This window comes from Chlorocebus sabaeus, chromosome 7 (genome assembly GCF_047675955.1).
Source record: "Chlorocebus sabaeus isolate Y175 chromosome 7, mChlSab1.0.hap1, whole genome shotgun sequence".
Classification (NCBI taxonomy): Eukaryota; Metazoa; Chordata; class Mammalia; order Primates; family Cercopithecidae; genus Chlorocebus; species Chlorocebus sabaeus.
Window position 1 is genome coordinate 41,381,206 of NC_132910.1, and position 14,740 is coordinate 41,395,945.

The 14,740-nt window shown below is 34.1% G+C and overlaps 1 protein-coding gene across 2 annotated transcripts in view; it reads left to right on the plus strand.

The window, feature by feature from the left end:
• Positions 1–348: 348 nt before the first annotated feature.
• Positions 349–14,740, plus strand: part of MMRN1 (multimerin 1) — a 60,863-nt gene continuing 46,471 nt past the window's right edge. The window contains exons 1-2 of one of the 2 annotated variants that reach the window (XM_073017489.1): positions 349–405; positions 1,930–2,782. In XM_073017489.1, the coding sequence (XP_072873590.1) occupies positions 2,178–2,782 (605 nt within the window). In that variant the 5' untranslated portion in view covers positions 349–405; positions 1,930–2,177. Of the gene's footprint in view, positions 406–1,913; positions 2,783–14,740 lie in introns of those variants that run through there. The other variant, XM_007999272.3, reaches the window with a different exon arrangement.

Genomic DNA, 14,740 nt, shown 5'->3' on the forward strand with positions numbered 1-14,740 from the left:
TATAGAACCAGTGGGTGACCTTTTATCACTAAAGTTCACTTGCCAAACCAGGTTTGAACAGTCTTTCAAACTGTAGAAGAAAAAAAAAAATCAGTGAATGTCATTATTCTGGCAGTTTTATAAATCTTCAAGACAGTCCATTCATCTATTTTTACTAAATCTGGGAAAATTGGTATAAAATTGAATATAAATAGGAATATTTTTCCTAAATTTTACAAAATTACTTCTCTTCTATAAGCCAAAGCTATTTCCTTCTGTCTTTTCCAGATAAAGACACTGTAAAGCCTTTTTCTTTGTACTGAAAACCATGTTTGTATTGTGACAGTTGTGCAGTTTCATTGCTCTTTTTATTAACTACTCATTTCCTGGATTGTCTGTCCTGGACCTTTTTGCTCCTTTACTAAGGTAAGGCTTGTGGATTTTTCTGTGGTATATCTGAGAAATGGATGCTTTTTACTCCATATCAAAGTCAATTGGGGTTGCTGATGATTGTCTTAGTTTAAATAACTCCATATTATATACTCTCTGGAAGGTCAACAATACACTTATGGAAATAAATGGCAAAGATTGAGGGAAGAAAAATATTAAGCCCAAGTAGTTAGTAGCCCAGGGAAGAATTAGGCCTTATTTCAAATCTGGTGCACTGTGTCCAGGAATAAGGATTAGAGAAAATATCTACAATAAAACATAACCAAACAGGAATTAGATTTCCAGTTCTCTAATTTTGAAAGAAGGAACTTAATAATCTAATAACAAAAAAATAAAATCTAATAATAGTTTAATAATCAATGACTGAATATTTAGCAACAGCATAATGCCTGGGACAGAAGTTGACAGGAAGATTGGTTACACATGGATTTAGCTTTCAAATAACATAACAGACAATTAGCAAATTGACAGCAAAGAATATTTTTGCTTTCCTTTATAATCCTAGCATATAAGAGAGTACTTTGCACAGAACGAGGGGTTATGCAACTACTGAATGTGTAAAGGCATAAATAAATGTATGAGTGAATGAATGAATGAACTATTATAACTTAGTTTACATATCTATTTAAACAGGCTGTTATGAAATTGTATAGACGAAAGGTTAATTGAAGTCTGAGGATCAGAGATTTGCTGGAGAATTTAAATCATAAATCTCATGAAACATCTCTACCAGAAAAGAACCCATAGAAAACTCTTTGATATAGCTGGTTCTCTGCTACCTACAACTGGTATAATTTTGTCCTACAGTAAAAGTATAAAAGCATTCTATATGATCCTATTTTAATTTATTTTTACGTGACTCCACTTTTTCTTCATCTATCCCTTACTAGTAAAATATTGATTACCCACATCCACCAGACATTCAGGATTGGAAAATAAAGGAAGTAAAATTCTGATTATTTATTCCATTAGCGGGTATCTCTGGTAGAAGTCCCAGGAGCAAAATTTAAAGTGAGTTCCTGTTATACCTGTCTAACTCAATTACTTATACTTTCTTTTTCTGTTATTACTTACAATCATTGAGATTAAGTAATGATACAGCTGAAGTGTATTTATAGAAACAGAAAGATATATATATATATAATAATTCAGGGTATATGTACCATATGAAAGGATAAAGACACTGTAAACAACCTTTTGATTATGTGTACGCATGTGGATATGCACTTGAACAAAATGCAGGTCTCTGGATAGAGCATAGCAGATAAGAAGTATCATAAAAACTTTTCTCCGTGTCTTTATGCAGTAGAACAAAATGTTAAAACTCCTGTGTTCAGCCCATATCAACAAAACTTTACACTATCTATGGTGAACCTGAAATTTCTCTTTGAAAGCAGTGAAGCGTGAAACATGGGTGTGCTCAGGAAAAGAAAGTTACTTCATATTTTTCTCATGGGTTTTCCTGATAATAATTGCCTGTGTTTTCCCATTTACCCTCAGCTTTGTCAGAGACCCTTCAGCACTTCCATAGAGCCATCCCACTAGAGGTCACAGATCACAAAAACCCTACAGAAACAGGAAATCGAACTTCCTGAGCACACTACAAAACACAGAAACCTGTTTCCTCTACACATCTCAAATTGGCAAAGCTTGGTCTTAGCAGATTCAGTGTGGAAGCAGCTATCAAAAAGGCCACACACATTTTGTCCCCAAATTTCACATGAGCTACCTTGCTTCAAACTACTGAGATGAAGGGGGCAAGATTATTTGTCCTGCTTTCTAGTTTATGGAGTGGGGGCATTGGCCTTAACAACAGTAAGCATTCTTGGACTATACCTGAGGATGGGAACTCTCAGAAGACTATGACTTCTGCTTCAGTTCCTCCAAATAAAATACAAAGTTTGCAAATACTGCCAACCACTTGGGTCATGTCAGCGGAGGAGATAGCTACAGCTCCAGAGGCAAGAACTTCTGAAGAGAGTCTTCTTAAATCAACACTGCCTCCCTCAGAGACAAGTGCACCTGCTGAGGGTGTGAGAAACCAAACTCCCACATCCACAGAGAGAGCAGGAGTGGTCAAGTTGCAGAATCTTACCCTCCCAACCAAAGCTAACATCGAGTTCAATCCTGGAGCAGAACCAGTGGTCCTTTCCAATTCCACACTGAAATTTCTTCAGAGCTTTGCCAGAAAGTCAAATGAACAAGTAACTTCTCTAAACGCAGTTGGAGGTGTTGGAGGCATTGGAGGCGTCGGAAATCGAGCCCCACGGGAAACATACCTCAGCCGGGGTGACAGCAGTCCCAGCCAAAGAACTGACTACCGAAAATCAAGTTTCGAAACAACTAGAGGAAAGTAAGGAATCTTCTTTTCTTTTTGTTCTTTCTCTGTCTAGCAGGTCTAGAAGATTGCGAGTGAAATTTACCTCACTCCTAGAAAACTATTTCAAATTCAGGGTGAAATTGGATCATATTTATAATTTCGCCATTTCAGTTAGATAAAGTTATTTATTGTTAGTTTACCTAATAGGGAAAAATAAACAAATAAAATGCAACAATTTTGTTTTAACTAAAATAATCATTCACTTTTCTATTCACTTATAGAAGTGGTTTTACTTTAGAATAGTCATTGCCAAGCAAAGTAGCACCACGGTGGCTGTTAGTTTAATTCAACTCAAGGATATGTTGATTGTGTTCCCAACCATACCCACAATATGAAGGAGAAAAATAAATAAATAAATAAAATTGGGGCATGAACAGATTTGAAAATTGGAATAGCAGTATTATAAAAAGTAACAGTTGTTAAAGATTGAACCAAGCACACCAGAGGTGCAATCCTGGCTTCAGTATGGTCTAGTTCCATGATTTTGAGCAACTCAATTGATCTCTGTCAACCTCGGTTTCTTCATACAGAAACTACAGATTTAATACAAGGAATGTCAATAAAAATAAAACTTTGCAGGGCTCTCGTTCAGATCCAAATGAATGAAATGTGCTTAGGTGCGTGATCCTCACAGAATAGGTGCTCAACAACTCAAATTTTGATAGTACTGTTATTATTTGAGTTGTGTTGCCATCATGAATGTGATGACTCAGAAAACCTACTTTTCAGATTAATTTTAATTTAAAGTTAGAGCAATTTGAAAGGTTGAAATAAAATAAAACAAATTTAAAGGAGCATTGTTAAAGAGGGTTTTCAAAAGAAGTGATAGTCAAATCAAAATAAACAAAGAAAAAATATCTGGGTCAATATTTTATTCATTTAAGGCTCAAAGTTATCTGTATGTTTAGAATACTAGAAGTTTAGTGTTATAAAACTAAACTTACAAATAGTTTTTACATGTAATAAAACAAAGTCAAGACACCAGACATGTCTTGGGAGCAAAATGGGGTTAAACATCTTACTAATAATAAAATAAAATAAAAGTTAAAAATAGAAGTTGACACACCTGCTATGTGAAAGGCATTTGGTTAAAGCTGTTGCTGATATAAAGGTGAGAAGAAGAGAGACACTGGTAAGAATACAAGCTGATTAATTTACTTATTTCTGTATTATTTATTATTCAAGTCTATTTTTCAATATATTTCAAAAGTTACAGAATTTTTTTAAATATGTAAGTAAATCTGATTGTAACTAAAAAAGTATTCACATAGTGGACTTTGGAACAATGCCAGCTTACTGTAAAACAAATAGTACAGATTACAAAATGTTCATTTTGGGACAAGTAGATTTGCCATTAAAAAACATTTAACGGACATGTATTAATCTTTCTCGTTTTGGGGGACAAGAGGATTTTGTCTATTAAATAATAATCAGAAATGTCATTTATCGAGAGCTTTTTCTAAATCACTTGAGTGCATCATCTCTGTTAATCATATTTTATTAGAGGCTGTAATTAAATTTTTAAAAATTAATTACAATAAAACTCTTGGACATTCATGGGAAACGATTGTGAGCTTTTCAGAGATGCTATAGCTAATAATTTTTTTTTTTTTTTTTTTTTTTTTTGAAACGGAGTCTTGCTCTGTTGCCAGGCTGGAGTGCAGTGGCACAGCTTGGCTCACTGCAACCTTCGACTCCCAGGTTCAAGTGATTCTCCTGCCTCAGCCTTCTGAGTAGCTGGGACTACAGGTGGCGCACCACCACGCCAGGCTAATTTTTGTATTTTTAGTAGAGATGGGGTTTCACCATGTTGGCCAGGATGGTCTTGATCTCTTGACCTTTTGATCCACCCGCCTCAGCCTCCCAAAGTGCTGGGATTAGAGGCGTGAGCCACCGCACTCAGCCAGAAATTTTTAATAGAAAGGGAAGTATAATAAACAGAACAAAGAGACAATTCAAGTTAAAATAGCATTTAAATGTTATATACCATATAGAAAGTGGCATACAGCTCTGTGATAATTAGAACTAATAACTAATAGTTTGATCAATACTAGTTTTTAAATAAATACTAGTTGTTTTATCCAAGGTCCTTGCTTTCAAAGGTTGGGAACGCTTGTTTATTTGATGATTATTTATAATTTGCCCATCATGTGCCAGCACTGTGCTAGGTTTTGGGACACACAGAATTTAAAAAATAACAATAATTCCTGCCTCTAAGGAATATTCCCTATAAAAAGTAAACACTAATATACCTATCAGACTTCAAAAAAATTTTAATATGCTCTATGAGAAAACAATATTAAAGGTATAACTTGCTGAACAGAACTTTATCCTATGAATTTTCCAAAAAAAATTATTAAATTCTTTCTATAGAAAAGTACCAACTCCATGTAGGGATTCTGTCGTTTGAGGTCCTGGAGAGCTTGAGGTTTTCTTTTAGTAATCCTTTCCATTACCAAGATTCCTTACTCATTAAGCCATGCAAATGACAGTGGCATTTGAGAAAACCAAGGTCCTTCACTTATGGACCTAGGATGCAAACCCTTGATAAGGTCAAAAGAAGTCTTTCAAATTTTCATTTGATTGGCAAATAATAATAATAATAGTAGCAAACATTTACATGGCATCTGCTCCTAGTACTCTACTATTGTGAGTGAATATATTCACTCATTTAATCATTGCTATAACTCCATAAAGATGAGGAAGATTCTATCATTATTTCTTTACAGAGGGATTAAGTAGCTTACCTAAGGTCATTTAGCTAACAAATCTCGGGGCAAAGATTCAAATCCAAGCTGGCTGGCTTTAGAGTCATTGCTGTCAGCTCCTACATTACACTCCCTTGGCAGGTACAGTCTCTTATCACAAGTGGGAGGATAAGCATGACCAGTTCACTTCCCAGCTCGTGAGGCTTCATAGGCTATTGGTTGCCTCCAGAATACAACTTAGATTTGTCACCCAGTTAGTCACATGATGCCATCCTAGATCTGCCTCCTGCCTACCTCCCCAACCTCATCTTCCGCCACTTCCTTCCTATTCAAATAAGTAGTTCTCTGGTCCAATATATGCTGTTTGTTAAACCCACGTTTTTTCCCTGTCTGCCCCTCTGACTAACAATGGTTCTCTTTTGCCATCATTGTCTCTTTTCACACCTAATAATAACTGCAGGAAGCCTTCTCAGGTGAAGTTAGGTGGCCTTTCTAAATGCTACTACAGGTCTCTTTGAATTCCCCTACTCACTGCACTTACAACACTGCATAATAGTCATAATGAATTTGTAGTGTCTTTGCATATAGGGATTTATTTTCAGAGCTAGCAAAGTCTCTGGTTTATAGCAGGTACACAATCAATATTTAATCATACTGAATGTGAAATATGAGCATCAATATGTGAATATAAAGAAGAAAGCTTCCCAAGTAAATATTTGCATTTGTTTATGAAAAAATCCCAGTTGATTTAGAATAAACTCATATTTTTTTTCTACCATTCTTGGAATTTTATAATAATTCTTAGTAAAAGGAATATTTGTGTTTATTACAGGTTCTTTTCTAGATTATTCGGGATTATTCAGGCATATTTTTGTTTCATCTTGTACCTCTTTTTTTTTTTTTTTTTTTAGCATTGCAGGAACTCCTGGCTACAATAGCCCTGTGGTTTCCTGTCTGGCAGAGTGGGTATTAGTCAATGACCAAGCACTTTGAAATAGGAAGGATGGAAATAAGAAATTAGGATTAGTGTATTTATATGTTGAGCAAATATTTGCTGAACACCTTACCTGTCCCCAGCACTGTGCTTGTGCTGGGAGTAAAACAATGAACAAGAACTCCTACATGTCCTGCCTTATGGAACCAACAGCCCAGTGGCAGAGGTGAGAGGAGGAATAACAGTGAATCACAAATGCTGATTCTGGATGAAGCTTAAGAAATTGTAGTATATAACAGGGGAATGGTCTACCCATTGTGAATGGGGTCAGTAAACCTTGCCTGAGACGATAATAGTTGAAATGAGGTAACGATACAATTCAACTGCCTACTTTTCCCACAATTCCCAACCCCTGTACACATGTATCTTAATTTTTACCAAATCAGTGAATGGCTAGTTCCGTAACTAGAAACCTTGGATAGATCTTTGGAATTTTTCTCTCCCTCCTGATTTTTATCTAATCTATCAAAAAGTCTTGTTACACCTCTAATATATCCCAAATACCTTAGCTTCTCTCCATCTTCTAGTTGCCATTATTCACCACTAGTGTTCTAACTGGTCCACTTCTTTCTGCCCTTGTTTACCATAATCCATGATCCACACAAGGGAGGGATCTTTTGAACATTTAAGTCAGATTAATGCATTTCACTGGATGTAAGACTTCATTATTGTAAGTGACACATTATTTTAGGTACTAATCAGAAAGAAAAGTGTGACATCATACTTGCTTACTTTGAATTTTTAGATTTGTCTTTCAGACTTTGAGATTTTGGTCACGTATCACTTTTGCAAACTTAAGAAGAAAATGTAAATGAAACTGGTAAAGTATTTCTAAGGCAATAGCAACAACTGCTATCTGACCACTTGTGACTGAAAAATGCCATTGATTTCAAAACACATTCTTGATTTCAAAAACATGTGTCTTAAAATCTGTGAAATTTGGTCTTTCATTCATTGTCACACTCGAAGCTCACTTCATTTCCTCCAGCCACGCTGGCTTCCTTTCTGTTTATTGAACATGTCAAGTTAATATAAATCTCAAAGGAAACTTTTTTTGCTCTTGCTGGAATGCTCTTTCTGCACCTTTTATAATGAAGGACTCCTGTTCCACTTGCACCTCCAGCTTTAATGTCACCTCCTCAAAAGGACCTTCTCTGACCCAATGTAAAGTTAACTATCCTCTCACTTGGCATTCCTTATTTTGTCACCCTTATTTTTTCTTTGTAGGAATTATTTGAGATTATTCTATTTACATAGACGACAGTGTATTTTATGTATTTCTGCAATACATCCAGTGAAAACAGGGACCTTGCCTGTCTTATTACTACTCTATTTGCTGCCTAGAACAGTGCCAGGCACATAGAAACAGCTCAATAAAACTCTGTAAAATCATGGATTATTAGATGAGTTTGGCATCCAGAGGGGAGATCAAGGCTAGAGATATAAATTTGGCAAAGCATTGGTGTATAGAAATGTATTAAGTCATGAATGTGGATGATACTGAAAGAAAGAAGGACCTAGAATTATGAACAGAGAATCTCTAATATTTGATTAACTGATAGTGGTGGATGCCTGCAATACAGCCTTAAATGGGGTGACCAGAGAAGTTAGGAAGGAAACTATAAAAGTGTGGTGTCATAGAGCAAAGGGAGAAAATATTTTAAGAAGGAGGTAAGTGATCAACAGTGTGAAATGCTGCTGAAAAAGACAAAATGAGGACTGAAAGATAGTCAGTATTTCAGTGACATGGAACTGATAAGTAGTTGAGTGAGCACCGTGCTCTGGCCTGAGAAAATTGAGGTATGAAGGAAGGCAAAAAAGAGCCATTAAAGCCAACTCAATTAAGGAGGGATTTTATGGAAAAAAAAAAAAAAAGAAAAGGAGAAAGTGGTCAGAAGCCAAGGCTGGTCCAAACAGTTATTTTTTGTGTGTGTTTGTTTCTTATTATATTTTATTTTATATACAGAGGGTCATACATATGTTAACATATTAATGAGAAGGGTCAGAGGAAGGTAAAATTTGAATATGCAGAAAAAAACAGGAGGTTTTTTTTTTCTGAGTTTAATGACAAATTTGAAAATTATTTTAAAATTACAAAAATTAACCATTAAATTAATTCTACTGTCTATCATAATAGACATGCTTTCTGCTCATTTTGTGTGAATTATGAACAGGTTTTAGAAGTGAATTATCTGATCAGCTAAATTTCTGTGTTGTTTGCAAAGTTATTATTAGGGCTAATAACATCCAAAATGGGTAATTTTTACATGTTGTAAAATTCTAAAGAGAAACCATTATACTGAAGGGTATTTTCTTATATCTTTGTGAAATAGACGTCTCTATTACATTACCGCCAGTGAAATAAACACTATATAAAGTATATTCTCTATCAGTTTTTACTCATTAATCGCATTCTTTATTTCATTACTTTGCTGTTTCTACGTTACTATAAATATATATTGCATTTCATATGCTAGAATTTAATGAGTGCTTATATATTCCTAATAATTAAGTGGGAACTTTTTGTATTCGCACACGTTCTACTTTTCTGAATATAAAACTGTAATTTTAAGTTGATTATTTGAGGGTAAATGCTAAAAAAGTCAGTTTACAGGAACTGGATTAAGCATAGAATTCTGCATCACGGCATCTGTTAGCCTGCCTTTGTGGTCTGCACGCTGGGAAAGCCTGACACCTACTGGAACAGAAACAGTTTACAATGCCCGGAATATGCTCAAGTTATGCGGGGAAGGGGGAAACAAAAAATAAAATTAGGTAAAATAAAACAAATTTATGAAAAAGGTTGTATTAAAGGTTGACTTTAACAATGATTACTTGTAAAAAATATACGTTATACATATTTAATTCGATGTACCACTTTAAAAATTGAAAAATTTCACTTTAAAATTGGAAAATAGGTTGGATCCAAGCAGCAAACTCTATGCACATCTTTTGATGGGCATATATTCGGCTCGATCTCCTAAAACTTTACACTGACAGTATTGTATATAGACAGTAATTTGTGGCTGCGAGGCACTCTACAGTCATCTATCATTGAAAACTCAACTACATTCACCACATTGTTCCCACTACAGAAAGCAAATTAATTATGCCTGACGAAAATATTTTAAATGCAAAAGTTGGTACATAAGAAAGGGTTTCTTCTTAAAGTCTAACCATAAATCAAAGTATCTGAAATTCCCCATGATCTGAGCTTTGCATAATCGCTTTTCAAAAAATTATTTTAAATATCAATTTATTTATATGATTCTTTTACAAAACTGATATTTTTATCTCAGTTTGAACATTATATAAAATTCTGTAGAAGAATTAAGTATGTAAAGGTACACTACAAAAAAAGAACCACAAACATAAATTATTTTGTTGTTAGGAAATAAAACAGTGATTTTCTTAAGGAAATAAGTATTGAGATGAACTTGTCTTTTGGACTGTTAGCTGAAGCTAAATATCAAATGTCTATTGCTTTGTTTAAATATAAGTTATATATCATTAATCTTTTCACTAAGTGTAAATTATTTCTTCCCATTTTTATTATCTTTTTTCATGTTGTATATATTTCCCTTGAATTATTTTCTCATTTATGACTAGTGAACTACATGCCAATTACAGTCTCTCAAATTAATAATTTGATTAAAAACTTCTCTTTTTAGCTTGATTAGAAAAAATAAAGATTTTAATAAACAGATTCTGTAACCCTTTGGAAGTATTTATGTTCATGACTTCTTAAGACTGTAGAGACATTCTCAATATTATTTTTTCCTGAGAGGCAAACTTCGTCATCTGAATTGACCATAAATGATGATGATGGTCTTCTGTGTTAGCTTTATGGAAATTATTGACTAGAAACATACAAACAATTATGGTTAAGATGAATTTATCAGGTCATTAAAGAAGCAAATCAGGAGTTGTGTCTCTTTGTATCTGAGGCAAAAAAATATTGAGGCCATATTATATATATATATTCTCTTCAAAAAAAAATCCCACTTAACTCTGAATCATTTAATTATTATGAGCAGTGATAGCAGCAAATATTTTACTTTTATTAAAACATTTAGTCTCACGACAATCGTGTGAGGTAGATAATATTATTGTAGATGCTTTGTAGATGAGGAAGTCACCTTTGCCAGACAAAGTCATGGCTATAAATTGTGGAGTCAAGATCTAAAAGCAGATAGCCTGGCTCCAGCATCCAACTATGTTATGGGAAATTTTTCTTTATTTTCTTTTGCTTATGCAGGTGTGCCCACTGCCCCCACCCCTCACCCTTGCCTAATTCAGGAAAACAAACAAACAAACAAAAAACTCTAGGCACAGAAATACACTCTCTTCTTTACTCGCCCCTATGTGTGGAGTTAAAAGAATAAAAATCTTTACCAGCAGGCAGACCTTCATCATCAGAAATGACTTTCTAATTCTGACCTAGGAGGTGAAAAAAGGCATGTATTGATGACGGCTCTGATGTTGCCAGAAATGCCTCATTTTCCTCCTCCTTCCTTCTTTTCCCCTTTCCTGTTCTTTTGTCCTATTTTTTCATCCTTTGCGCTATATCTTACTTTTTCTTCTTCAACTCTCTCTGATTTTGACAAGAGATATGCAAAATTATTATTTATCACTTTGTATGGCATTTTTTCAGTATGTATTTATTTTTATTGTGGTAAATATACATTAAAAATTTATATCCGTCTTTAAATGTAGAATTCTGTGGCTTTAAGTATGTTCACATTGTTTTGCAGTCATCACTACCATCTATTTCCAGAACTTTTTCATCTTCCCAGACTGAATCTCTCTGTACCCATTAAATAATAACTTCCCATTGCAGCCTCCTCACCGTCCCTGGCAATCACCGTTCTATTTTCTGTCTCCATGAATTTAACCACTTAAGTACATCATATAAGTGAAACTGTACAATATTTGTCCTTTTGTGTCTTGTTTATTTTCACTTAGCATAGTGTTTTCAAGGTTCTTCCTTTTCAAAGGTTGAATAATACCCCATTTTGAGTGTATGTGTGTGTGTGTGTGTGATTTTCTTTTCCCACTCATTTGTCAATGGACACTAGAGTTGCCTCTACCTTTCTGTTATTGTGATACATGATATTTTAATGATGTTCTCAAATTAGGGTAGTGTGCTAGGGAGAGCACGTACTCTGACTAGTGGTGCTATCTAAAATCTGTTCTACTTTTGTTGACTTAGGACACATAATTTTCCTCAGGGACTTAATAATTGAACTGTTAAACCAAATGAGGCTTCAGTTGAATTTTTTCCTTGATTATTAACACCAATAAAAATAGGTTTGTTAAGGTATAGTTGCCTTTAAAATTCTATTTTCCTCTTTAAACAAACTATTTGTTACTAAGTGATATTTTTTAAAAAGAGAGAGAGGGGGAATTATCCACATATGTCAGACTTACAGAGTTGAGAATGAAATGAGCAGGTTTGATTTGTAAAAAGTAGTAAACACTTATTAAAAAATACAAGACTTTTATATATTTAGCATATGTTTGTCCCACTTATCATTGAATTGGGTGGGGATTTTATCCCTGTGGACTTCCGGAGTTTAGTGTAAAATGATGTACAACACTATTATTTCATAATTTTGCCATTAGTAATTGTCAAACAGTTAAGTTTTGTTTGGATGTACTTCCATGCAATAATAATCTTATAATTAAGACAATAGTATTTTTCATGAGGTAAATTAGGAATAATATGAATAAGTTATTCTCTTATGAGGGATTAATATTGTTCTCTCTAAATTAAGTCCCACCAGAGACTTAGTTCTTCCCCTGAGGCATTTATGAATTCATTAATGTATGCGTATGTTGTCATTTGCAAATTGTAGTCATCTTTAAGTACAAGGTAAAGAAATGGACATTTGAGATCTTACACTTTCTCAAGTCAGAAAGGCATGGGTGGGTATTAAGTGAGGTGTGAGGGCTTATTACTAGAGTCACCTGATAATCCTATTTCTTTGAGAGAATGTTAATTTTCAGAAGCAGTATGTCTGTCTTGTCCTATTTTGTTTTCCTCTTGTTCCCCTTTAAATCTCTATATTCAAGGGGATGATGGGAAGCAAAGGTCGTTCAATCCATAAAGTCTCCCCCAGACACAAAATCTTCTCCAGCTTCTCAAAGAAAATTATATACCATTGGCTTGGTTTATGGTGGTGATTTTATTGGCTTACCTTGACTTCTAATGAACATCCTTAGGACTTGGTATTTTCATACTATTTTGTCTATTAAAGCCACAGTTTATTAATATGAAAGTTTAAGTAGCTTCTTTTGAATTAGATGACAAGCAATCTATTCATCTGGGTTCTAAGGACTAGTATAACTGAATAATGTTAATTCTTAGATTATCCCTTTATTTCTTGGGAAAATGTTCTGTGTGGTCATTATTTAAAGCCATCTTCTTTGCTTCAGTCCCCTCTCACTCAGTTCAGGATAAGAACTGGTATGACTGGGCCATTATTTAGTCAATTAACGGAAGTTTTTTACATTAGTCTTTTCACTAGTTTCCTGAAAGATTTAGTTTCTAAAATGTCAAAATCAAAAATACAATAAACTATTTATGATGCCTTCTCTTAGTTCATTATCTACAAGTCTTTGAGTTTTATGAATCATAATAGAATCCTTTCCCCTCTCTATTTTATATGTTCAACAAGCTAGGCCTTTGCTCATAACCAAAGATGTCTGCTTTTCCCTAGAACAAACCTTTTACCTATTAACTTGAAAAATCCAAAGAATCAATACAAGCGTTTTTTCAGTACATGTTGCTGCACAAAAGCAACAGAGTTATTACCCTGAAAGAGAATCCCAAATGTGGTCTGCTGGATGGAGGGTTATGACCCCCTGGAAAACTAAATACTTCAAAGTAACTGCTCACCGTCCACCATAATCTGTCTAGAAAGGTACGAAGGATTACTAGGTTTAAGCAAAATGCTTGTCTGGGCTCATTGCATTTTCCTTTAAACTGCCCATCACCCTTTTGCCATGCTTCATTTTCTGTTTTTAAACCTACATTTTCAGATAATTTGGTTTTAAAATTATATTTACATTTTTAACATCCCTTAATGAGCTTATTTCATTGGTAGTGTAAACCTAATTACAAGTCACACCAGGGGCTCTTTTGCTGTGGATTGTTCTTCCAATTTATACTGGATCAAAGATTGCTGGGCCATGAGCAGTCTGCTGATCTGCTTCTTTGCCTCCTCAACTATTTTAGTCATGAGATTGTTTTAATATTTAGGATTTGAAAAGGCCTCTGCCAGGTGACACTATCATTTTGCCTCACAGAGAATGAATATATTTTTTCTTTTCAAAGCCCTGAGCATGCAGTGACAGTGATCCTTGTGTTTTTTCTGCCCCACACTCCCTCCTCCACAGTCATTCAGAGAATGTTCATGTGACAATTTAATTGTGCTTCTGTTGAAGTTAGTCAGTCTCAGTAATTAGGATCTTCATTGCATTTGCATGAGGAATCTAGTTAATTTTTTAAAGATCCCTTTATTGTGGTCATCTCAATTTCAAATTGTTTTATTTTTATTTCTTACTTTTTCCAGTTCTTTGTTTTACATTATTTTTGCCTCAGTTGTTACCAGTGATTTAACAACATGTGCCAGTGTGTTTTCTTACTTCTTTGAGGGGCCTGAAATTTTAAACATCGCATTCAAAAGAACACAATAAGTTCTATGGAGCTCAATTTATCTGCCGTAGATGAATGACAATGTGGAATGATTAAATCAAGCAATTAACATATCTTTTTTTTTCTTTTTATGTGTTGTTTTCTGGAATTTGTGTATGATGTACTTAAGCAGGGTTTTACTATGTGTTTATCCTCCTGGAATTCATTGAGCTTCTTAGATATGAGAGTTGATTTTTTTTTTTTTTATTAAAAAAACACATTTAGAAAACTTTCCTTTTTTTTCTTCACATGTTTATTCTGCCCGATCTTAGAACCACTTCAGTTTTGCTCATTTATGTTTTTGAATTTTTTCTCTGTACTTCAGTTTGGCCGGTTTCTATTCCTTGTCTTCGAGATTATTGGTCTTACTTTCCAAAGTGTCCAGACTTCAGTTAAGCACATCCAGTCCATTTTTAATTCATATGTTATATATTTCTCATTCTATTTAATGGTTAATTGTTTTAAAGTCATGGGTTGCTAATTCCAACATCTATGTCACCCTTTTTTTTTTTTTTTTTTCTATTTACTGG